General features: G+C 63.7%; 4 protein-coding genes across 15 annotated transcripts; 1 reads left to right on the top strand and 3 right to left on the bottom strand.

The window, feature by feature from the left end:
* The first annotated feature begins 57 nt into the window (after window positions 1-57).
* LSMEM2 (leucine rich single-pass membrane protein 2) lies at window positions 58-4,377 on the top strand. Of its 3 annotated transcripts, none has more exons than XM_036333496.1 (4): window positions 58-1,368; window positions 3,302-3,415; window positions 3,490-3,645; window positions 3,892-4,377. In XM_036333496.1, exons 1-4 carry the CDS (start codon window positions 1,347-1,349, stop codon window positions 4,023-4,025), a joined length of 426 nt encoding a protein of 141 aa, XP_036189389.1. In that variant the 5' UTR covers window positions 58-1,346; the 3' UTR covers window positions 4,026-4,377. The 3 variants fall into 3 exon arrangements, with proteins under 3 accessions (XP_036189389.1, XP_036189388.1, XP_036189387.1); XM_036333495.1 differs by having other exon boundaries at window positions 3,299-3,415; XM_036333494.1 differs by having other exon boundaries at window positions 3,245-3,415.
* Window positions 4,378-4,512: 135 nt separating this feature from the next.
* On the bottom strand, window positions 4,513-9,279 carry IFRD2 (interferon related developmental regulator 2). Of its 4 annotated transcripts, none has more exons than XM_036333484.1 (12): window positions 9,059-9,279; window positions 7,187-7,312; window positions 7,023-7,107; window positions 6,794-6,918; window positions 6,557-6,714; window positions 6,357-6,407; window positions 6,103-6,272; window positions 5,911-6,016; window positions 5,474-5,611; window positions 5,259-5,387; window positions 5,089-5,184; window positions 4,513-4,972 (listed from the first exon to the last, which is right to left on the bottom strand). In XM_036333484.1, exons 1-12 carry the CDS (start codon window positions 9,114-9,116, stop codon window positions 4,892-4,894), a joined length of 1,323 nt encoding a protein of 440 aa, XP_036189377.1. In that variant the 5' UTR covers window positions 9,117-9,279; the 3' UTR covers window positions 4,513-4,891. The 4 variants fall into 4 exon arrangements, with proteins under 4 accessions (XP_036189377.1, XP_036189374.1, XP_036189375.1 ...); XM_036333481.1 differs by having other exon boundaries at window positions 4,517-4,972; window positions 7,193-7,312; window positions 9,059-9,213; XM_036333482.1 differs by lacking the exon at window positions 9,059-9,279 and adding an exon at window positions 8,390-8,479 and having other exon boundaries at window positions 4,517-4,972; window positions 7,187-7,340.
* A 354-nt stretch (window positions 9,280-9,633) lies between these two features.
* Window positions 9,634-16,387, bottom strand: HYAL3 (hyaluronidase 3). 7 transcript variants are annotated; one of them, XM_036333485.1, is made up of 6 exons: window positions 16,257-16,387; window positions 15,818-15,916; window positions 15,405-15,437; window positions 10,920-11,828; window positions 10,450-10,539; window positions 9,634-10,337 (listed from the first exon to the last, which is right to left on the bottom strand). In XM_036333485.1, the coding sequence occupies exons 1-6, from the start codon at window positions 16,359-16,361 to the stop codon at window positions 10,062-10,064; spliced, it is 1,512 nt and encodes a 503-aa protein (XP_036189378.1). In that variant the 5' UTR covers window positions 16,362-16,387; the 3' UTR covers window positions 9,634-10,061. The 7 variants fall into 7 exon arrangements, with proteins under 7 accessions (XP_036189378.1, XP_036189379.1, XP_036189384.1 ...); XM_036333486.1 differs by lacking the exon at window positions 10,450-10,539; XM_036333491.1 differs by lacking the exon at window positions 15,405-15,437 and having other exon boundaries at window positions 10,920-11,064; window positions 16,257-16,386.
* Window positions 16,388-16,518: 131 nt separating this feature from the next.
* On the bottom strand, window positions 16,519-19,397 carry HYAL1 (hyaluronidase 1). The gene is made up of 4 exons (XM_036333493.1): window positions 19,172-19,397; window positions 17,843-18,766; window positions 17,432-17,521; window positions 16,519-17,274 (listed from the first exon to the last, which is right to left on the bottom strand). The coding sequence occupies exons 1-4, from the start codon at window positions 19,196-19,198 to the stop codon at window positions 16,957-16,959; spliced, it is 1,359 nt and encodes a 452-aa protein (XP_036189386.1). The 5' UTR covers window positions 19,199-19,397; the 3' UTR covers window positions 16,519-16,956.
* Window positions 19,398-20,836: the final 1,439 nt, after the last annotated feature.

Here is a 20,836-nt window from a genome sequence, read left to right as displayed (position 1 = left end):
TGGGGCCTGTGGAGATGCTGACATGCACAGTAGATCCTCAATGATACAATTTCTGGGCGCAGTGCTATGGAGAAAGTAAAAGTGGGTGATGTGGGCAGAAGGGCGTGACACTTGAGCTAAGTGACGGGGAGCCAGCCATGGGGGCATCTGGGGCAGAACGTCCGGGCAGGGAAGAGGCAGTGCAAAGGCCCTGAACTGGGCACAAACTTGCTGTGTTAGAAAAGTCACGGAGGCACCCTAGCCGTGTGGCTCAGTGGATAGAGTGTCGATCGGCCTGTGGACTGAAGGGTCCCAGGTTCCATTCCCAGTCAGGGCACGTGCCTGGGTTTCGGGCTCAATCCCCAGTGGGGGGTGTGTGTGCAGGAGGCAGCCGATCAATGATTTTCTCATCATTGATGTTTCTCTCCCTCTCCCTTCCTCTCTGACATCAATAAAACTAAATGGGAAAGAAGAGTCAAGGAGGCCAGTGTGAGACAGCGGAGTGGAGTACTGGCTGGGTGTTGAGGCAGCGCCCCAGTCCTGCTTTGTCCCCTTTGGGAAGGAGTGACCGACCTAACAGCAGAGGGTGGGCCCTGGGCTGGGCCTCTCTCCGTTCAGGGTAGGCGGCACCCCTCATCCTTGGGCAGCCTCTGTGAAAAGGGGATCAAAACACTGCAGCGTCAGTGGGGTGGTTCTTCCCAGGCTCCTGTGCTCTGTGCAGGAGGAGCCAGGGTCCGTCCTATTTACAGATGAGAAAACGGGTCAGACGGGGCAATCCTTCACACAGGGCTGCAGGCTTAGTAACAGACGAACCAGCCTTCAAGTTAGGTCCTCCGGCTGAGCATGGCTGCCCGCCTGGATGGGGCGATCTGCCCCCTTTTAGGGTTCTCTGGGCTCCGGTTGTCCATCACCCTCAGCCCCTGGTGCCAGCAGGTCAGACGGTGATGGGTGCTTATCTCACATTTGCTTGGAGAGACCACCCAGCTGTGGGCAGGGGTCTTGCGGTGGCGAGGCACAGGGCCCCCCACATGTCTAGGCTGCCACTGGGGTGTTGCTGGAGGTGCGCCTGAGGCTCTGGGCTGGCGTATGTATGGGAGTGGGAGGGTCCCAGGGAAGCCCCCGGGCACGTGCACTGGTGGAAGCCTGCCCTGGTCGGGGCTCCATCGCCAGCCAAGAGCCCGCACTGGCCCATGCCAGTCACTCTGCTCCTTCCCCTCTAAATATAGCCCAGTGGGCTGAGCTCAGGCTTATTTTGGGCCCGGGCTGGGAGGCAGCCAGGCCTTCCCCGGGTTCTCTGAGGAGCCACTGCTGCCTCCATCCTGTCCTCCTTCTGGGGCTGACATCGGGCCCTGACTGCCCACCCCATCATGCCAGAGGAGACCCAGCAAGGTAGGTGACTGAGGGAGGCCATGGCCCCAAAATGATGACCCTGTGGACCCGGGAGAAATCTGCCCCGTCCACTGACCTCACTCCCTTAGTTACTCATCAGTCACCATGTCCCAGCTCACGCCATGGGGCCTGCACCTGTCCATGGAGGAAGACCCCGGCCTGGACCCTCTCACCTCAGGCCCTGCCTGTTTCCCCGGGGCCGGCAGGGAGGGATTGGGGGAGCCACCCGTAGGGGGAGGGTTAACCACAGGCTGCAGCCAAGTGGGTGTGGGTGGGGCAGCTGCCTGGCCAGTTCAGCTCTTCCTTCAGGGAAGAAGCTGTCCTTGGGGGTGGGCAGTGGCATTTGGGCCCATGGCCCAGGGCCTGGGGGGAGCTAGGCTTCTGGCTCCCTCCAACTTGGGCCTGAGTGGCCCCACTTGGCTCAAGGTTGGGGTCCCTTGGCTGGTCAGAGTGACTCTAGTTAAGACTTTGATGGCCACTCGCCACTGCCCCTCCCGTGCAAAAGGGGCCAAGCAGGGCCCGCAGGCTGCAGGGCCAGCCTGGCTGAGCTAGTCACGCCCCCATCACACTTTCAATATTGTAGGGGGGTCAGAAGATGATGATTTGCCTTTGGTGGTGGGTACACAATGCAATTTGCAGATCATGTATCATAGAAATGAACACTTGAAACTTATTTTTAAAATCAAGACAAATAACAAAGAAAATATAGCTTGCCCTAGCCGGTTTGGCTCTGTGGACCCCAGGTTCCATCTGGTCAAGGGCACATACCTAGGTTGCAGACTCGATCCCTGGCCCTGGTCAGGACACGTGTGGAAGGTAATGAACCGATGTGTCTCTCTCACATCGATATTTCTGTCTCTCCACCTCCCTTCCACTCTCCCTAAAAATCAATGGAAAAATATCCTCGGGTGAGGATTAGCAACAAAGAAAAAATAACTGTTTTTTAAGAAAAATATAACCTTTAGAAGTCACAAAATAAATACTTAGATGGATCCAAAAATAAGTCCAGGAAAAGTACACAGATCCCAGTGTTGGGTAGAGGCTGTGAATGGATAATTAGGGACCCACACACATATCAGGCACCCCCAGGCAGCGACCCAATCAAATGGGTCAAAAAAGGCCTTTTCCATCTCCCAACTTAGCACATGTATGTGTACACATGTGTGTATGTACATTTTTTCAGTGGAGATGCCTAATGGTGGCAATGGTGTGCCCTTTTGGGGGCTGTGGGCAGCCATGCTGGAGGACAATTTGAAGATAGATTTTTAAAGAAGTCCCTGCTTTTGGACCCATTAATTCTGCTTCTCAGAATCTGTCCTTATTCACTCCTGGGACACGGAGAGAAGCCGCCACCCTCAGCGATGGCCGTCCTTTGCTGGGGTTACTAATTCCACAGGGAACCGGGACAACCCAAATGCCCAGGCGGCCAGCAGGCGCCCGGGGCCAGGCAGGCCTCCGGCCGTGACGCTGAGCGAAAGCAGCAGCGGGGCGTGTTACAGAGCACAGCCCGGGCCAGAGGCTGGCGGGCCGGGTGGCTGCGCTCCCCGGGGCCGGGTCTCCAGGCTCCGGCCTGATGGCTGACTCCCAGGGTCAGCCCGGAAACGGCAGGAGGCCGGAGTGAACATGCTGTGGGCTCAGCCCCGAGGCCGGTCCGCTCTTCTCCGGCAGTGAGCGAGCAGGGCACCTGCAGTCCCCGAGGTGCTTGCGGGGAAACACACCAAGGGAGTCAGTGCATCTCCTGCTCCGGGGGTGAATCGGGCCCATGGGGTTCGGGGCTATCCTGGCTCCCAAATTCCGGAGCTGCATTTAGGGGATTGAGAGCCCGTGTCCCTTCGTCCTGTCCCCGTCTTCTCGGAACCCATGCTGCCTCTGAAAGGCCCCCAGAAGGAAGGGGTGGCCCACTGGCTCAATCAACCCTGCGCCGCCCCAGCAGACACCGCGGCGGCGGCACCGACGCTGAGCCCGGGGAACAGGGCATCACTGGCCAACCACGTGCAGGAGGTGCGCCTGCTCCGGGTGGAGTCGATCAGTGACCTGCACAGCGGAGGTGAGGAGGCGGGGGGCGCGGGAGAGGAAAGCCAGCGCCCCATTACTCTCCTGATGCCCCCATTTGCCCCGCAGGCTTGCTGTGCCCCTACCTGGCCGAGGAGGCACAGCCATGGGATGAGCTGCTGGGCCTCTTGCCTCCTGGCTGCAGCCGCGGGGGCTTCCTGCTGCTGCTCGCTCTGCTGGTGCTCACCTGCCTGGCGCTGGCCATCCTGGGGGTCTACCTGAGCGGTACGGGGGCGCGCAAGGCCAGTGGGAACCCAGGGCCAGGGAGTGGGACTGGAACCCGTGCGGTTGGCGGAGCCACTGGAGAGGCGGAGGCAGTGCCGGGTGGGTGGGGTTCACAGCACCTTGGCACCGGGCTGGACAGGTGGGGGGTGGGGAGGTGTGTGTGTGTGTGTGTGTGTGTGTGTGTGTGTGTGTGTGTGTGAGGGGGAGGGGCACATGGTCTCATAACCGCATCCCCGCCATCCGCAGTGCTGCAGAGCGAATCCCTCCGCACAATGGCGCACACACTGCACGCGCAGGAGGAGACCTTACTCAAGCTGCGGCTGGCCAGCCTCAGCCAGCTGCGGAGGCTCAACTCCAGCGAGGCCCGAGCGCCCAGCTGAGATTTGCCTGGGCCTGGAGTCGGGGGTGTGTTGGGGGAATAAAGCGGCCCTTGGCAGGTTTCTCCTCTCCCACTGCTGCTCCACCTACTTCCTGGTGAGGTTTCTGTGCAAGAAGCTGATCTGCCCCACAGCTGACCGCCTCTCCTGGCTTCTTCCGGCCAGGCCTAGCCAGGTCTCCTGGGGCCAAGGCCCGGCTCTGGGTGGCCCAAGGTCAGAGGCGGCGATGCCAGCCTCCGGGCTCTCCCTGCAGCCTGCCAACACTCCTTGGCCTCCCCAGAGAGCAGGTTCCCAAGTCTAGAAACAGCTGCCCCCACCCCAACTTTGCCAAGCTTCCCAGAAGGGTTCCAGCCTCAGCTCTCAAGACAGACCAGGCTGAGTAGGAGGGCCATCTGGGGAGGCTCTGGAGGGCACAGGCGAGGTGGAGCTGGGCCCAAGCTGGGGTCGTGGTGGGGGGCGGGGGAGCAGGCAAACACCCAGAAGCCAGGGCCACAGCAGGCTGCGCACTCAGTTTAATTACCTCTAATAGTCTTTAAAAACCCGCACATAAAGCCATGCCAGGGGCCTCCCCTCCCCACCTGTTGTGGTGACATTTGTCCAGATGCCACCCCACCCTCCTCAGGGAAGTGGTTCACCCCAGGGGAGCCAGGCCTGAGCACAGCTCGGGATGGGCGCATCGGGCCTGACCCAGACAGGGCAGGCAGGGGCCACAGGCTGGGTGCAGGGGCAGAGAGCCAGGGTCCCAAGTGGCCTGGCTCCAGCCACCCACCCCGCGTCTGTTTTTGGTTTAGCCATTAAAAAAATAAAGCGACACTTTCTGGCTGTTGCACTGTCTTCTGTGAGAAACCTGGGCAGGGTGTGGCGTCTCCTCACAGGACGTCTGCCCGCTTATCCCGCACGCGGCTGCGCGCCTTGGTCCGCGCTTTGCAGGCGGCTGCGTTGTACAGGTGCTGGCGGGGCAGAGTGGGGATCTGTGAGCCGGGGGTGGGGGTTGGGGGGGAGGGCTTCTCTGCAGAACTCCAGGCAGCGGGAATAAAGGGAAAACACAGGAGCCGAGGGCGCAAACCTTCTCAAACCGGGAGACCTTGCAGGCCTTCAGGGCGGCGGCGTCCAGCACCAGCACGGGGCCCAGGCCAAAGACGTCGCGGAGCAGCTCGTTGTTCTGGGCGGAGAGGACAGTGAGCGCGGCCCGTGGGCAGCGGACGCGCGGGTGCCCCCTCCCTGCCGCCTCCCCACCTGCAGGTGGTGGTGCATGCCCGACCCCAGCACATCCTTGAAGGCGGCGTAGACTCGGCGCCGGGCCCAGCTGTCCACGTAGAGCACCTCAAGGCCGAAGCGGATGGTCTCTTCCTCACACTCGCCGCCCTGCGGGGCAGAGGGGCCGTGAGACCGGGCTTGGCGGGCGGGCGGGCCTGGGGACACGCTCGCTGGGCCACAGTTCGCACACGCACCTCGATGAAGTGCAGCACCGCGCGGAAAGTGGCGCGCTGGCGCCGGCGGTCGGCCTTGGCGCGGTACTTGTTGCTGTCGGTGGCCAGAGTGCGCAGAGCGCCGCAGAGGGCGTCCATGTCCCCGTAGGTCAGGTCCTCCTGCAGGGGCGGGGCGGGCCGGGGTGCACAGGAGCCTGAGCTCTGCTGGCTCCACACGGGCGGCCCAAACCCTGCCTTTCACTGAGGAAGTCGCTTTCTTCTCTGCCTGGGCCCCTGAGCCCCGCCTGGACCCCTGCCTCGGCCAGACAACCCTGCTCAGAGCCCCCAGCACAGGCCCTGGCACCTGAGTCTGTGCTGGGGCTACTTCCGCCCTGACCTAAGGCTGCCCTGTCTTCTGTGGCACCCCCTGCATGGGCCTGGGGTGGCACGTGGTGTCAGCAGGCGCCCTCCCCTCACACCTCGAGGTCCCGGGCGAGCTCAAAAAGTAGTGCGATGGTCTCGCCGGCGGCAATCCGCAGGTTCACAGTGTCACTGGACAAGAGCTGGAGCAGCCGGGGCAGCTGCCTGGGGAGGGGGCGAGCTGAGCTGCGTGTATGGGCTGGGGGCTCCTTCACTCTCCCCTCCCGCACCCCCTGGGCAGTCGCCTCTACCTGTCAAGGATGTGGCTGATGTGGCTGCTGGGGCAGATGGTGAGTAGCAATGCCCAGGCTTGCAGGGTGGCACGGAACAGGCCATGCAGGCTGGCAGGGGCTGTGGAGCCGCCCGCATCGCAAGACCAGCTAAAAACCCCTTCCAAGCAGGTGAGGCAAGAGAGCAGGTCCTAGGGGCACAGGGAGGCAGGGGAGTGGCTCAGGGCGGAGCGAGGGCCTGGGTGCTCTACCCCCCGTGCCTAGAGGCCATGTACCTGGACGTCAGCCGCAGCCACGTAGCAGCCCAAGCCCAGAGCAGAAGCACACTGTTGGGAGAACGAAGCCAGGCGACGGTCAGGAGTGAGCCCTGGTTCCCAGCTGGGGCTTAGCCTCGGAGCAGGGGGCCTGGAGGCAGGAGGAGCCACCTCTCTTCGTAGGGATGGGGAGGGGAGGGTGTCGCGGGCATGGCACTCACGTGGAGCCGGGCGGAAGGGCTGGCCGCGGCATCAGTGAGCACCGACACCAGCAGGGGCTGCAGGCCATGGAACAGCTCCTCGCTCTTGGGCCCGGGACCCAGCTGCACGCAGAGCAGGCCTAGCAGGGCGGCGGCCAGCGCCTGCTCCTCGGCCTTCCCTGCGGGGACGCGTCCAGTCAGCCATGCCCCGGGGTCAGCACCAGGCCACTTCAGGTCCCCACGTGCCCCACATCCAACCTTTCTTGAGGCACTTTTCCAAGGCATCGGCCAGTGTGAGGCTGCGCTCCAGCAGGAAGTCGGGGAGCAGGCGGGACGCCAGGGCCAGGCGCAAGTTCTCAAGAGCACCTTGCCGGGTCTTGGCACTGGGGGATGAAGAAGGGTGTCCTGTGGGCCAGCCCGACCTGGGCCACATCTGCCAGGGGCTGAGCAGGGACATGGCAGCTGGGCTGGCTGGCAGCCAGGGTACCTCTTATCTGTGAGGCAGTCCACATACTCCTTCAGCTTCTCCTCAAGGTCCTCCTGCTGGCTCTGCTCGTCCACGGCATCCCCCCCTGCAAGGCCACCTGGTCAGCCCTGCGTCTTGCCCTGGCCCCGGAGGCCCCACCGAGTCCCTGCCAAACCCCCACGCGCTCTCACCCAGGCTGTCCTCCGCCGCGGTGCTGAGAAGGCTGGGGCAGTCGCTGGTGGTGCTTCGGGCCTCACTGGCCGCCTCGTCCTCACTGGAACCCGAGTCAGCCTGGGCGCTGCTCTGAGCACCTGGGGAGGGTGGAACGGGCCATTTGGCCTGCCTCCATGGGTGAGTGATGGCTGGGGTGCCTCACACAGCCTCATGGCCCCCCAGACAGGATGCTGCCCCTCTCAGAGATGAGAAAACCAAGGCTGAGGTGGGAGGCACAGGGGCTGAGCCAGGAAGCAGGAGAAAGGGAGTGAGGTCTACCAGGCCCAGCCTAGGAACCCCTGAAGAGCCGACCCAAGATCAGAGCCTTATGGAGACCGCAAGCCAGGTGGAGGCAGAAGGGGCCGTACAGGCCCCAGGGAGCCTGGGGCCCAGCCTGAAGTGGAAGCATCCCTAGGCTCCCCTGGGGGAGCTGTCACCTGCCCAGATTATGTCCCCAAATGGCCAGAGCAGGAGTCAGGGACTTGGATTACAGAATGAGACAGACCCAGGGTTCAAATCCCAGCTGCACCTCTGAACAGGGGTGCAACCAGGTCAGGGCAAGTGAAGACAACGACTAAGTAAGTGACTAGTTAAGGCGCTTCTGTGAGCCAACAAGCTCATCCCTCACCCACCGGCCCTGGGGGCAGAGCCCAGGTCCCAGGGATGTGGGTGGGTGCCCAGGCTTCCAGCACACTGCCTTCTGAGCTCCCCTGGGTCCATCCCAGGCCTTCAGCCCTGGGTGGGTGAACACAGAGGTTCCTCCTGCCCTGGGAGGTGCAGACAGTGAGCGGCCCTGACTGCAGGAGCCCCTGAAAACGCTAACTCGGGAGCGTCCGACTCAGCAGAATTGAACACTCGTGCGGGTAGGTTCTGCCCTGGCCAGGGCGGTGGTCACAGCTGAGCCCCAAGGGGTCTGGTCATCAGGCTGGTCCTACCTCTCAGGAACCACGTTCTCCATGCGCCTGGGGACAAAGTCCAACCCCCACGCAGGCCTCTGCTCATATCCTCTCACTCCCACCAGCCAGGCGGCCCAGCCTCCCCTCGGGCGCCCCACCGTGCCCCGCCCCCCAGAGGCCAGGCCTCTGCACAACTGCCCCCTCCCCATGGCTCTCTCTCCTTCCCCTTCTCAGGGCTCCCCCAGAAGCCTCCGCCTTGAGGCTTCCTAGGTTGCCTACCTCTGGGGCTGACACACTCCGTGAGCTCCCCCCACAACCAGCCATTCTGGAATATCACGACCCTCTTAGATGCTCTCCCACCCAAGCCCGGGTCTCTGCTGTGCCTGGCGGGCACCCCACCCCACCCCACCCGTGCAAACTAACATGTGTTTACTGCACCAGGACACTCTCCTGGTCCCCGCTGATAAGCTCCCAGGGCTGCCTCAGGCCCCAGGGCTCCACCCGCCGTCTAGGGCCAGGTCCACCGAGGCCGCAGTCCCCCAACTCCCCATCGCCCCCCACCCTCGGTTCTCCCCCAGGCCTCCCACCAACTTTCTAGTCCAGTCCAAGAAAGGGCCAGTGGCTGGGGAGGGGCGAGCTTCCTTCTCTGTCCTGCGGGTGTGGCTGACAAAGCAGGCAGCTAGGGCGAGGGAGCAACGGGGAAACCGAGTCAGGAGGCGCCCACCGTGTTAGCGTCGGGAGCGCAGGCTCCAGACCGAGCAGCGCGCTCAGGTGGGGCGCACACGTGGCCGCCGTGTCGTGGGGCACGTGCGGGCCGCGGGGGAGCTGCGGGAAGCGGCGCCAGGCGGGTCCAGGCAGGCGTTCCCGCCCAGGACCCTTAGGGACACCGACGGGGACCACAGAGGGTCCCCGGCTCGCCGTTCATCAGCTGCCCGAGCCCACACTTACCGCCTCGGCGGCGCTGGCCGCCCTTGCGGGGCGCGCTGCCCTTACGGGCGCGGGGCATCCCGGGAATCGGGCGCGAGGGGCGCGGGGTCAGGGACCCGGCGGACTGGGGCTCCAGACCAGCGAGACGCCGGCCGTTGCGCGGAGCTGAGGCTCAGGCAGGCGACGGGAGCCACACGCCGCGCGCACCACCATCTTCGCTAGGCGCCCCGCCCTGCCAAACCGGCCGAGGCGCCCCGCCCTGCTGCACAGGTAGCCGGGAAGGCGAGTTCCTGGCCATCCAGTCCAGAACCACAGCCACGAGGCCGAAACTACTACTCCCAGGGGGCTGTGCGCGCGTATTACGGCTGGCCACAGAGCATCTCGGGAACTGTAGTCTACTCCCGTGACCCTTAAGCCCACGACTCCAGCTAAACTATGCACCCACAATGCTCTGTGTCCTCCCCACCCACACCACCTGCAAACGCGCACAATCCTTAACTTTGAAACTAAGCCGCCCACCACGCAGGACACTTGCAGCCGGACACTCGCGCCTCGATGAGTATGGGGCGTGAGACAACATAGAGAACAGCCAAACCTCAGGCAGCAAAGGAAAGAGTGACTTTATGATGAAAGCAAAGTACAGACAGCAGTTTAGCACGTACAGACCTTAGTCAAGATCTTGAGACCCACCTGCCCTTGAACAGGTCCCCTTCCTTCGGCATCTCCATGGACCCAGTGATGTGTAGGAACAGAGCCCTGGGCTGGCACCCTAACCATCTGGAACCTTGTCTCTCTCCCTAGGACAGCTGCCTTTGTAGCAGGGGTCAGGTGATCTCAGAGGGCCTCTGGTTTTAAAACAGTGGAAATTTTTTTCTGGCCCCTTCCACTCCCCAGGGATCCCATGGGGGGTAGGGCGTGTGGATGAGAGGACTGTTAAGCTAAATAGAACAAGAGTGAGACAGAATCCTCAAGGGCTGCGAAATGGCAGCAGGGACAGGAGGGTCGCAGCAGGTGACTGCTGGCTTTATGCTGTTTCTTGAGGACCTGGAGTCGGCCTGGGCTCCTGGCAGGTGGGGCCCGCCCATCCCCAGTAACAGTGGCAACTAAAGGGCTCCCAGGCTCCAGGGCTGCCATCTGGCTGCAGGTGCAGGAAGGCTTCCAGCTGTCCTGGGTCTCGCCGGGCACAGCGCCCATGGCCATGGCACCGCTGGTGACTGCAGGCTGTGGCCGCCCTGGTCACGTTAATCATGTAGGGGCCCAGGGTGTCCACCAGGTAGTCATGAAGGTGCCAGCACTTCTCCTGAGGAAAGGGGAGGGACGCATCAGTGTGCTTCATGGCCCTGGCATGGTCTCTCCCCCCGTCTGTGACCCCCAGCATGGGCTGCGTGGCAGCTGGAGGGGGCAATGATCACCTCGGAGCTGGAGAAGCTCAGGTCCCCCCAGAGCACCACACCGGCTGCCCCCAGCGCTGCGCTCACACCAATGGTCCGCACGAGGTCATCCTGGAGGCAGAGAGCTGCTGAGCCTGGGCTAAGCTGGCCAAGTCCACCTGGGCCTACCTCCACCTTCCAGAAACTTTCCTGACTCACTGCCACAATTTGATTCCACCTCTAGAGTACGGCCCCTTGGCACTGAGCCCCTGAGTGGCTTCTCGGCCCTCCACTCAGAGAATGTCTCCCCTCAGATCAGGGCACCAAAGGCTGGCTGTGCCTTCCCCATGACCTTGACTTCCAGGGCAGAGCCATGCCTGTCAGATGCCCAGGACAGGACCGCCCCCCTCAGAACCAGACCCTTCCCTTCCCACCCCCCTGGGCAAGGTCTTCTGCCCAGACCTTCCTAGGACAGGGACAGGCCTCCCCACTGCACACCAGCTTTCACTCACCTGGGACAGGAACCTTCCAGAGCCCTGGTGCGTGAGGCGGGCATAAGCCAGGACCGGCAGGGGGTGGGGGTACCCAGAGCGGGCCACACGGAAGGCCTCCTCCAGGCGGTGTCGCACAAATGCCTGGTGGTGAGCGGGTGGCAGCCTGGGCGGGAGGTAGATGCTGGGGAAGAGGGCGCTGGAGGCGGCCCAGAGCCAATGCAGTTGGGTGTTTCGGGCACGGGCGGCTGGGTGGCAGTGGCCTGTGTAATTGGAAGCCATACCGTGCCAGCCATTGCCACAGGCCGGGAAGTGGTAGAAGCCCCAGAGCCCCCGGGGCTGCAGGGCCCGGCCCAGCCGCAGGGTGCCCTCCATCAGGGCTCGCGCTGCTTGTTCAAAGGCTACCCGGGCCTTGCGGAGCTGCTCCTGGGGGCCCAGGTGCGGGAATACCTGCTGTGCCCACGCCCACGAGGCCGCCTGGTAGGCTCGGCGGCGGCCCCAGTTCCCAGCCCAGAGTGGACACCATTCTTCCCAGTCCAGTACTGCCAGGCCGGCAAAGCCGGGCCTCAGGCTGCGGCGGATCTGGTAAGCGGCGCGTGCCAGGTGGCGGTCAAGGGGCACAGCCTGCGGGATGCCCCCATTGTGAGCTGCGCCCCTGGGCCCCACGTAGGGATAGAGGCCGAGCTGGTTCTTGTAGAAGATGGTGATGTTCTGCCCGTGGAAACTCTGCCCACGGTTGGCAGTGATGCCCAGGGCCTCTAGTGGCAGGTGCACACCAAAGCGGGCCCTACAGCGTGCCGAGGGCACGTTCCACAGCACGGAGAAGGGGTGTTCAGGGGCCCCAGCCAGGGGCTGGCCACACCCCAGGCACAGGGCCGCCCCGAGCACCAGGGCTGCGCCCAGCTGCATGGTCTTGCCCCAGGAACGGACCTGCAGGAGAGAGGGTGTGAGCTTAGAGTCCAAGGCCATGCCTTCCACATAGCAGGGGAAGCAGGGAGAGCGTCCCTAGCCCCTCCCCACAGAGGGGAAAGCATGGCCCCCAAGGGGTCCTGGAGGCCTCTCAGAGCAGCCACACCCTGCGCTGGCCTGGGCTGTTCCCCTACTGCTCTCCATCCCTGACCCCCCACCCCCACCCAGAGCTCTCACAAGTCCTTTCCTTCCCTCCGCCGGCCACCTTCTTTTTTGCCCCAGAGCTTTCAGCCCCACCTCACCTACTCAGCACTCAGGTCTCTCCCCCCTCCCCCCCCCCCCCCCAGGCCTCCTGGGTCTCCAGGTGGCGTGAGGGTGAGGGCACGGGCTCCCCCGGTCCCAGCATGCATCCTGCCACTGTAGGCTGTCTCCCTATCTCTCTGTCCCCTTGGGTCAAGATCCTATCTGTCGGTCTAGTTCCCCGTTGCCTGTGCCCAGCCCAGGGCCTGACACACAGTAGGTGCTCAGGGAGTGGTGGCGAGTGAGTGGATGTGGAAGAGAGCAGACACCTTCCTCCTGAGCCTGGCAGAGTGGGAGGGGCAAAGGGCAGGAGTCCCTCCATCCACGGCGGAGGTGGATGTGGGCTCCGGCAGGGTCCGGGACCTAAGATGAGCCTGGGAGGCGAGGGTGGGGGTCAACAAATCAACTGTCATAGCCACACCCAACAGAAGCCTTTATTCAGCCACACTGACAGCCTGGAGCCCCAGCCAGGGAGCCATGTCCTGGCCCCACCGGCACTCAGCTGCCCCCGGGGCCAGGGGCTGAGGCTGGGGCTGTCCTGGGGAGTCCACTGAACCAGAAAGATGGTGCCCTGTCCCAGGTACCCCTCAGATGTCCTTCTCCATCCAAAATATGGGGTCTCCTCTCAGGTCATGGTACCCTGTCTCCAGCAGGCTTTGTGGGGAGAGCCCGGGTGGAGGGGGCGGTGAGGTGGCCAAGGGCTCAGGCAGGGGAGGGGGTGGCGGCAAAGATGGCCCTTTGGAGGCTTTGGGGGCAGCGTGGACAGCCAGGCTAGGGGCCGTGCAGGGCGGCCGGGGGCATGGGGCCCTGGAGAAGGCACTGAGCAGAGCGGCGGGCAGCCGTCGGCTGGTGAAGACCAGGCCCTGCACCGGCTCCCCCAACTGGTAGCCCAGGTGGGCATAGAAGTGCAGCTGGTCATGGGTGGTGAGGTGCAGCCGGCGGAAGCCCCGGGCCCGAGCAAAGGCCTCAAGGCCCTCCATGAGGCGGCGGCCAAAGCCACGGCCCCTCAGGGCCCGGGCCACCACCACTGTCTCCACCAGGAGGCTCTGGGGCCGGTCTAGCACCCGCGACAGGCGGGCATGTCCCACCACAATGGGGGGGTGCCCGGGCGTGGGGTGGGGGCTCAGCAGCATCAGGCAGAGGGGGAAGTTGTCGGAGGACTGGCCCAGGGAATGCAGGCGGGAGGCGCGGCTGCGTGGCCACTGCTCGTTGATGAGGTCGGCGCAGGCGTCCAGGAGCTCAGGTCGGCAGTGCACGGGCTCCAGGGTCAGCGCAGCCAGGCCGGGGGCTCGGGTCTCCTCTGGCTGGTGTGGGGGGTCCACGGTCAGCTCAGTCAAGCCAGGAAGGGGGGTCATCTCTGGACGGCATGCAGCACCCGGGGTCAGCGCAGCCGGCCTGGGGCTCCAGGTCCGCTCTGGTTGGTGTGCAGGAACCTGGGGCAGCTTGGCCAGCCTGGATCGCAGGGTCAGCGCCAGCTGGCAGGCAGGATCCAGAGTCAGCTCGCCGCCGGCTGGTACTCAGATCAGCTCCACCCCGTGGGGAGGGTCTAGGGGAGGGGTTGCCAGGATCAGTCAGCTCTGGCTCAGCTGAGTCAGGGTCAGGCTGGGAGCCGGGCTCATATCTCAGGTTGCAGGTGGCTCAGTGCCAGACTGGGGGTTCAGGCCAAGGTCTCCAGGAAGTGGCATCTCCTCAGACCACAAGGTGCTCCTGCTGTGGACACCAGCCAGGCGGGGCTGTGCCAGGAGGGAGGATGGGCTGGGGCAGGGACGAGTGGACAGAGTGCCCGGGGAGCCATGTGCCCTAGAGCAGTGGTTGGCAAACTGCGACTCGCGAGCCACATGCGGCTCTTCGGCCCCTTGAGTGTGGCTCTTCCACAAAATCCCAACTTCTGCGCATGGGCCACGAAGTTTCAATCGCACTGTGTGTGCCTGCTCGTGGTATTTTGTGGAAGAGCCACACTCAAGGGGCCGAAGATCCGCATGTGGCTCGCGAGCCGCAGTTTGCCGACCACTGCCCTAGAGCAAAGGAGTGGAGGGCTGCACCTTGTTCCCAAGCTCACCTGATAGTGCAGGTGAACTGGAGGGACCTATACCGGGGGGTGGGGGGACGGGGGGGCGGGACTCAATGGGATGGGTTCCGGTGTCTTGCCCCGTGCTGGATGGAGGCCGAGGCCTGAGTCCTGGCTGCTCTGGCTGCAGCGCTGTCCTCCCCAGGACAGTTGATCTAGCCCTACAGCATCGCGACTGGCTGGCCATCAGGCAGAACATGCAAAGCAGACGCAATGACCCCCTTGCTTACAGCCACCCAGGGCTCCTTCTGGAGGCAACAAGGCTGTCCCCGGGAGCTGCTCCCATCCCCGAATTCCAGGCCACACTTTTACACCCCGTGGGCCATGCAGCCACGTAACTGACGGGGAGCGGGGAGGGGGGGGGGCTGCTGTGCCACTCACTCACCCGTCAGGCTCGTTCCCCTCCCTGGATGGGCTTCCTGGCCTGGGACACACAGCCACAGCCCCTCCCCAACACCGCCCCGCCCAGCCCTGCTCAGGGCGTGCGCGCACACGTGCGTGCACTACAAAGGTATTTCTGTAATAGTTTGGGAGGGCAGACACCTGAAATGGTTCTCCCTGGGCTGAAGGTTCTGCAGGACTGGGCCCTTTGGGGGCTCCAGGAAAAAACCCATTTCCTTGCCCTTTTCTGGCTTCTAGAGGCACCTGTTTTCCTTGGCTCATGGCCCCTTCTCCATGGTTAAAGCCAGAACGGCTTCAGTCCAACCTGTGCGTCCACAATCACACCTCCTTCTCTCTCAGGACACTTCAGAGGGTCATGGAGCCAACTGTCCCCTCAGACGGGGCCCCAGCAGGGCACTGCTCATGGCCACACACACTGGGCTCTTGCGAGCCTGGCTCCCCACCGGCCAGGGTGTCTTCCGTAGCCGCTCTAGATAAGGACCACAGCTTCCTTCCTACATCCATGGGGTCCAACGGCCACCAGGTTGGGGCCCGACCTCCTGCACCCAAACCCCACTGTTGGCCCATTCTGCCCCAAGCCCTGCAGGCAGGGGTCCATGCTGGGGGGATTTCTGGCACATGGTGGGGGTTGAGGGAGGCGCGCTGCTCCCCACTCTCCTACTCACCTTCTCACCAGAGGAGATGTCCTGGCTCCCTTCCCCAGGCCCCCAGGAGCCCCCTGAGCTTGAGGCCAATGTCAGTAACAGCTCGCCCCTCCCCTCACGCCACAGTCCACTCCGAAGGCGATGAGCCCCTCACCTGCAACCAGCCACCTCCGAGCCCCTCACCTGCAACCAGCCACGTCCGCAGCAGCCGCACCCCTTGACCAGGAAGGAGGGAGCCCCAAGATCTGCATCTAGACCAGGAACCCCAGGCTTCCCCGCGGGTTTAACCCCTTCGTACCAACCCACCCCACCGTGGGCGGGGTTCCTGGGTTCTCAGAGATAGGCGGCCCTGTCCCTCCTGTGCCTCGGTTTCCCCCTCTCTCCCAGTGGGCCATGAACCATGGTGTTTTGGGGGTGGGGGCTTCGGGGAAACTTGACAGCGGTTGGGTGTGGCTCCGCATGCTCCGGGAGGGAACCCCAGACGCTGGGAGAGCGAGAGGAGCGACATAGCCACGTGACCTTACGCACGGAGCGGACAGAAGCGCGGGGGACAAGGGTGACGGGCACGCCGCGCGTGGGGAAGGGGCGGTACTGACATGTTGAAGCTGGGCTCCAGGATGCTCGGCGTCCGGCTCCGCGCAGCTCCAGATCTCGTTGTCTCTGGCTCGGGCTCCTTCATCCGTCCGCGCTGCCCCCTAGCGGCGCGGCGGAGGCACGGTAGCCGTCACGGCCCGCGGCGCCCCACCTGGTCCTGAGTCTCCCGGGGCGGCCAGGCTCCGCCCCCCGGCCCGTGCGTCCTAACGCTGACCCGACGCAGGCTCCGCCCCCGCCCCGCCCACTGGCGCTGGGCCCCGCCCTGCTCCCTGCGCGTCACAGCTCAACGCCTGCTCCGCCTCCCGTTGGCCACGCCCACACGGCCCCTCCCCGCACAGGCCCCGCCCCGCCCCGGCCAGGCTCTGGGTCCATGCATCACTGCTAAGGACCCGCCCCAGCTCGGCTCCCCCGAGCCCCCGCCGGAGCCCCGCGTGCTACCACCTGGGCCGGGCGCGGGCCCTTCCTCCGGCTGCCTCCGTTTCCGCCTCGCCCTGGCCTCGCCCCCGCGCCGCTCTGTCTCGGTTCCCGCCGGCCTCCTGCCTCCATCAGGCGTGGAAAGGGCCAGTGGCGCTTCCTCCTGGAAGTTGGGTCCCACCCTGGGAAGTAGCCGCCCTGGGACAGACGTCAGTCGGAGAGGAGCCTTCCTGTGCCCTCTGGGTCCGGAGCGGCACGTTTCAGGCGCTCAATAAGCAGCTCTTCGGAGTGAGAAGCACGTCTGTCTGCTTTATTTACGGGGTTCGGGCTGCTGGCCATCCCCGCGGGCGCAGCCAGGGGCGCCACCCTACAGCAGACGCCTGGTGGGAATCCCAGCTGCTCCCGTTATGGCGGTGCCACCTGGCGCAGTGCGCTCCCTCCGGGCTTGCTCAGCGCCCTCTTAGCGGCGCCTTAGGCTGAAGGAGTTAGGCCCCTCCACATGCTCAGCACAGGGCTGGGTGGTAGGACGGGCTGCCCTGTCTCTGGAGGTGATGTTTGAGACCCCGAGGGGGTCCGCAGACTCCGGGGCAGTATGTGAGCATGGCAGGCAGATGCTCCTGGCTGTACCCCCGAGTGTGGCCGTGACTTGTGTAGCCCTTGGGAAAGCCTGGGCCAGGCCCAGAGCGCACTGTTACACGACTGGGTGGTGCACCTGGGGTGTGGCCAGTTACCACATGCCCGGCTGCTCACACCAGGCTCCCCTCCAGCCCAGGTAGCAGTGACATTTGAACTCCAGCGCCATCTGTTCCCGATCCTCAGGGGAAAGGGCACCTCGTAGGGTCAGGGGCCCACCGCCAGGCGGGAGTTCAATGGCGAAGCTGGTGGTGTTGAGGAGGAGGAGGGCCTCTGGGTGGCTGGGGCGCCGGGCACAGCGGCCATGGCCTGAGCACAGGGCCTCACTGCACAGATGGGCCGCACTGGTCACGTTCAGGACGAAGGGCCCCAGCGTGGTGTCCACGTACTCCTTGATGGCCTGGCATGATTCCTGGGCGGGAGGAGGCGCGTCAGCGACACCGGGCCATGCTGGGCCCACCTAGGGCATCGAGGCCCTCACTGGCCAGCCAGCAGGACTATAGGGGTAGAAAGGATGGGCCCGGGTCTCCCCAGCCGACCTCGGCCCCCCGCCCCACGCCTGAGCTCACCTTGGTTTTCGTGTTCTCCCAGCTCACCCAGAGCACCACTCCCGCTGCTCCCTGGGCCGCGCTCTCCCCCAGGCTGTGCTCCAGCTCGTCCTGGGGAAAAGGACAGGGTGGCTCTGTGGTCCTCCCCCCCTCCCTCCCCAGGCAGCACTGGAACACCCCTGGATGAACCCAACAGTTCACATTCCCCGCCTGGGGCAGCCCTGGCCCTGGGGCCAGAGGCCAGCCTGTCCGGCTCTAGCCTGTGTGCCATGCAGGCGGAGACTGTGTCCTGGCACAGACCTTGGTACACAACAGGTGTTCAAAGGATGTGAGAATGAAGGGAGGAAAATGCCACCAGGCTGTGTGGCATCAGTTGCTGGACCTAACGCCTGAGGAGGGGCTGAAAGGTGGGCAGGGTCACAGGAGACTCACCAGGGACAGAAAGCGGTCGGTCATGTCATAGAAGATCTGGACGTAGGGCAGCACCGGCAGACTGGGGTCCCCAGCACCCCCAGCCACACGGAACGCCTCACCCACTCGGTGCCGCACGTACATCTGTGCCTTCCCTGTGCCCGCCAGCGCCGCGGGAAGGTAGATGCTGGGGTAGAGGGCACGGCTCTGGGCCCACAGCCAGCCCAGCTGGTCGTTCTGGGCACGGACGCCCGGCGGGCACTCGCCTGTGTAGTTGGGGTTTAGGAAGTCATAGTTGTAGCAGCCAGGGAAGCCGTAGAAGCCCCAGAGGCCGCGGGGCCGCAGGGCCTGGCCCAGCCTGAGGGTGCCCCCCATCCAGGCCTGGGCAGCGCTCTGGAACTGGGCCTGGGCTGCTGCCTCCACCCAAGGAGCCGGCCAGTCCGGGTGCCGCCCCTGAACCAGCGCCCGCGAGCGCTGCCGATAAATGTCCTTGGTGTCCCAGTTGGAGGCCCAGCGTGGGCGCCAGGCCTCCCAGTCGATGACCGCCAGCCCCGAGAAGTCAGAGGCAGGCATGGCCGCCAGGACGTCGTGGTACGCGCGGGCCAGGTGGGCGTCCAGGCTGGCATTCTGGGGCAGGCCGCCGAACACGGGCTCCCCGGCAGCCGTGTAGTAGGGGTAGGTGCCCAGCTGCGAGCTGTAGAAGATGGTCATGTCGGGACCCAGGAAGGTCTGCCCCGGGTTGGCCACCACGTCGAAGACACTGACGTCCACGTCCACGCCGTGCCTCTCCAGGCACCACTGCGTGTTGGCGTTCCAGACGGTGGTGAAGGGCTGGCTGGGCACCACGGGGCCCCTGGAGCCCGCGGCCATGCCCAGCAGGGTCAGGAAGAAGGCGCAGCTGGGACGCAGGTGGGCTGCCAGGGCACAGGGCAGGCCTCGGGAAACCTGGCCAGGGGAGGCAGAGCTGAGAGCGGGCCTTGAACTCTCCCACCCAGCTGGGGAGGCGGGCAAGTCCCCCGCTCAGTCCAGCCCTGCTCTGACCAGGCGACACTGACTGGCAGGGGCAGGGAAGTCAGGGGGCTGGAGGCACATCTGAGTTCTCTCGGGACAGGCCTTGCCTAGGTCCCCCCCCCCCCCCTTCCCCAAGGGCCACAGGAGCCAGGACAGCTGTTGAGGAGAGAGCAGAGAGCCAGGCCGGCCCCATGCTGACAGACTGGTGGGGCCGGGCCCTTCCTGTCTCTTCCCTCAGGAATCCCCGCCAGCCACGGGGGTGGGGTGGGGGGGGTGATGCTCAGGGGCCGAGAACAGCCTCCTGCACACCCCCCAGCCTGCCCGCTCGTCCCTGCTGACCTCAGGGCTGACGGGCCTCATCCTCATCCTCCAAACTTCCCGACTTCCCGACTCCGGGGTGTGGGACTCTGTGAGTCTAGGAGGAAGCAGCTGCTGCTGGCAACTCGGAGCTTTTGTAGGGGGTCACCCCACCCAGTCTGGGGGCGGGCTGAGGGGTGGGCCCTGGGTTGGAGGGCTGGGCCAGGCCCTCCCGCAGAGCCACCTCACCACCCCCAGCAAAGTGCCCTCAGCAGGGGGTGGGGCCTGGGCCGGAAGTGCCCCCCCCACCCCCCCAGTCAGCACTAGGGCAGGGCTTTGTGGCTTTATTTGGGCTGGGGTGGGGGTGGGGGTGGAGGCAGTGCAGGGGGCAGGCCTGTCTGGTACTGGCATCTGGGCATCTTGGGGCTGATACCCAGGGAGGTACTTGCCCCCCACATGGCTGCACGAGGACATTTGGGGCCCTGGGCACTTTCGCCTTTGTGGGTGGGCCCCTTCCTAAAAAACATTTTTGTTCTTTTTTTAAAAAAAAATATTTTTATTGATTTTAGAGAAGGGGGAGGATAGAAACATCAGTGATGAGAGACAATCATTGATCGGCTGCCTCCTGCACGCCCCCTACTGGGGATCGGGCCCACTACCTGGTCATGGTCCCTGACTGGGAATCCAACCATGACCTCCTGGTTCACAGGTCTATATTCAACCACTGAGCCATGCTGGCTGGGCAAAAAAACATTTTTTTAAAATATTTCATTTATTGATTTTAGAGAGAGAGGAAAGGAGAGAGACAGCGACGTGTTGTTCTACTTATTTATGCATTCATTGGTTGATTCTTTTATGTGCCCTGGCCGGGGATTGAATAAAAAATTAAAAAATAGCCGAAACCGGTTTGGCTCAGTGGATAGAGCATCGGCCTGCGGACTGAAAGGTCCCAGGTTCGATTCCGGTCAAGGGCATGTACCTGGGTTGCGGGCACATCCCCAGTAGGAGGTGTGCAGGAGGCAGCTGATCGATGTTTCTCTCTCATCGATGTTTCTAACTCTCTATCTCTCTCCCTTCCTCTCTGTAAAAAATCAATAAAATATATTTAAAAAAAAAAAAAAATTAAAAAAAATATATATTTTACAAGTATGTTGGTATAAAGACAAACACACTCCAGGCTGAATCCAGTCCATATTCATTATTTATATGTCTTTCTTCTATTAAAAAATTAAACATTTATGGGCCTCTAAAGGCCTGTGGTCTAGGCCCCTGCCTAGCTTTAGGGACCTGTGTCTGAAAGGCACTGTGTCATGAAGTCAGGGCTGTGCTGTCACCCTTTGTCCACTTGCTGGGTCAGCGGCTGTGTCTGTGAAGCCCCAGCTAGTGGCCATTGGGGCCTCAGCACAAACCAGCAGAGAGTGTGTGTGTGTGTGTGTGTGTGTGAGTGTGGGACGCTGTTGTCTTGTGACTGTGAGGCCTGTTGGGTGACCACACGCCTGTTCATTCCTTATGATTCCACTTGTTGGCTGATTCAGAAACTAGTGATTGACACCTACTGGGTGCGCAGGCCCAGGCTTGCCTGCCAGGGCGGTGGAGGAACCAGCAGGTCCCTGGCTCAGGTTCAAGTGCTGCCTGGGTCTGCAGCCTGGTCTGAGCCTGAGCCAGTGGCATGGTGGCCACCAGAGCAGTGGCAGAGCTGGCTGCCAC

The sequence above is a fragment of the Myotis myotis genome, unplaced genomic scaffold, assembly GCF_014108235.1.
Source record: "Myotis myotis isolate mMyoMyo1 unplaced genomic scaffold, mMyoMyo1.p scaffold_m19_p_13, whole genome shotgun sequence".
In the NCBI taxonomy this organism is placed as follows: domain Eukaryota; kingdom Metazoa; phylum Chordata; class Mammalia; order Chiroptera; family Vespertilionidae; genus Myotis; species Myotis myotis.
This window is presented reverse-complemented; position numbering and strand designations above follow the sequence as displayed.

Bases quoted from the DNA above. Each gene is read 5' to 3' on its own strand.
- IFRD2 (XM_036333482.1), bottom strand. From the start codon at position 8,434: ATGGCTGGTTGTGGGGGGAGCTCACGGAGTGTGTCAGCCCCAGAG. The intron at 7,341-8,389 runs GTAGGCAACCTA...CCATGGAGGCAG, and splicing joins GGAGTGTGTCAGCCCCAGAG to GCCAAATGGCCCGTTCCACC. The intron at 5,388-5,473 runs GTGCGTGTGCGA...TCTGCCCCGCAG, and splicing joins CGGTGCTGCACTTCATCGAG to GGCGGCGAGTGTGAGGAAGA.
- LSMEM2 (XM_036333494.1), top strand. From the start codon at position 1,347: ATGCCAGAGGAGACCCAGCAAG. The intron at 1,369-3,244 runs GTAGGTGACTGA...TGCCTCTGAAAG, and splicing joins GCCAGAGGAGACCCAGCAAG to GCCCCCAGAAGGAAGGGGTG. The intron at 3,416-3,489 runs GTGAGGAGGCGG...TTTGCCCCGCAG, and splicing joins CAGTGACCTGCACAGCGGAG to GCTTGCTGTGCCCCTACCTG.
- HYAL1 (XM_036333493.1), bottom strand. From the start codon at position 19,198: ATGAGGATGAGGCCCGTCAGCCCTGAG. The intron at 18,767-19,171 runs GTCAGCAGGGAC...TCCCCTGGCCAG, and splicing joins TGAGGCCCGTCAGCCCTGAG to GTTTCCCGAGGCCTGCCCTG. The intron at 17,522-17,842 runs GTGAGTCTCCTG...CCTTTTCCCCAG, and splicing joins CCGACCGCTTTCTGTCCCTG to GACGAGCTGGAGCACAGCCT.
- HYAL3 (XM_036333485.1), bottom strand. From the start codon at position 16,361: ATGGAGGCAGGAGGCCGGCGGGAACCGAGACAGAGCGGCGCGGGGGCG. The intron at 15,438-15,817 runs GTCAGTACCGCC...TTCCTGGTCAAG, and splicing joins CTGGAGCCCAGCTTCAACAT to GGGTGCGGCTGCTGCGGACG. The intron at 10,338-10,449 runs GTGATCATTGCC...CCCTTTCCTCAG, and splicing joins TGAGCTTCTCCAGCTCCGAG to GAGAAGTGCTGGCACCTTCA.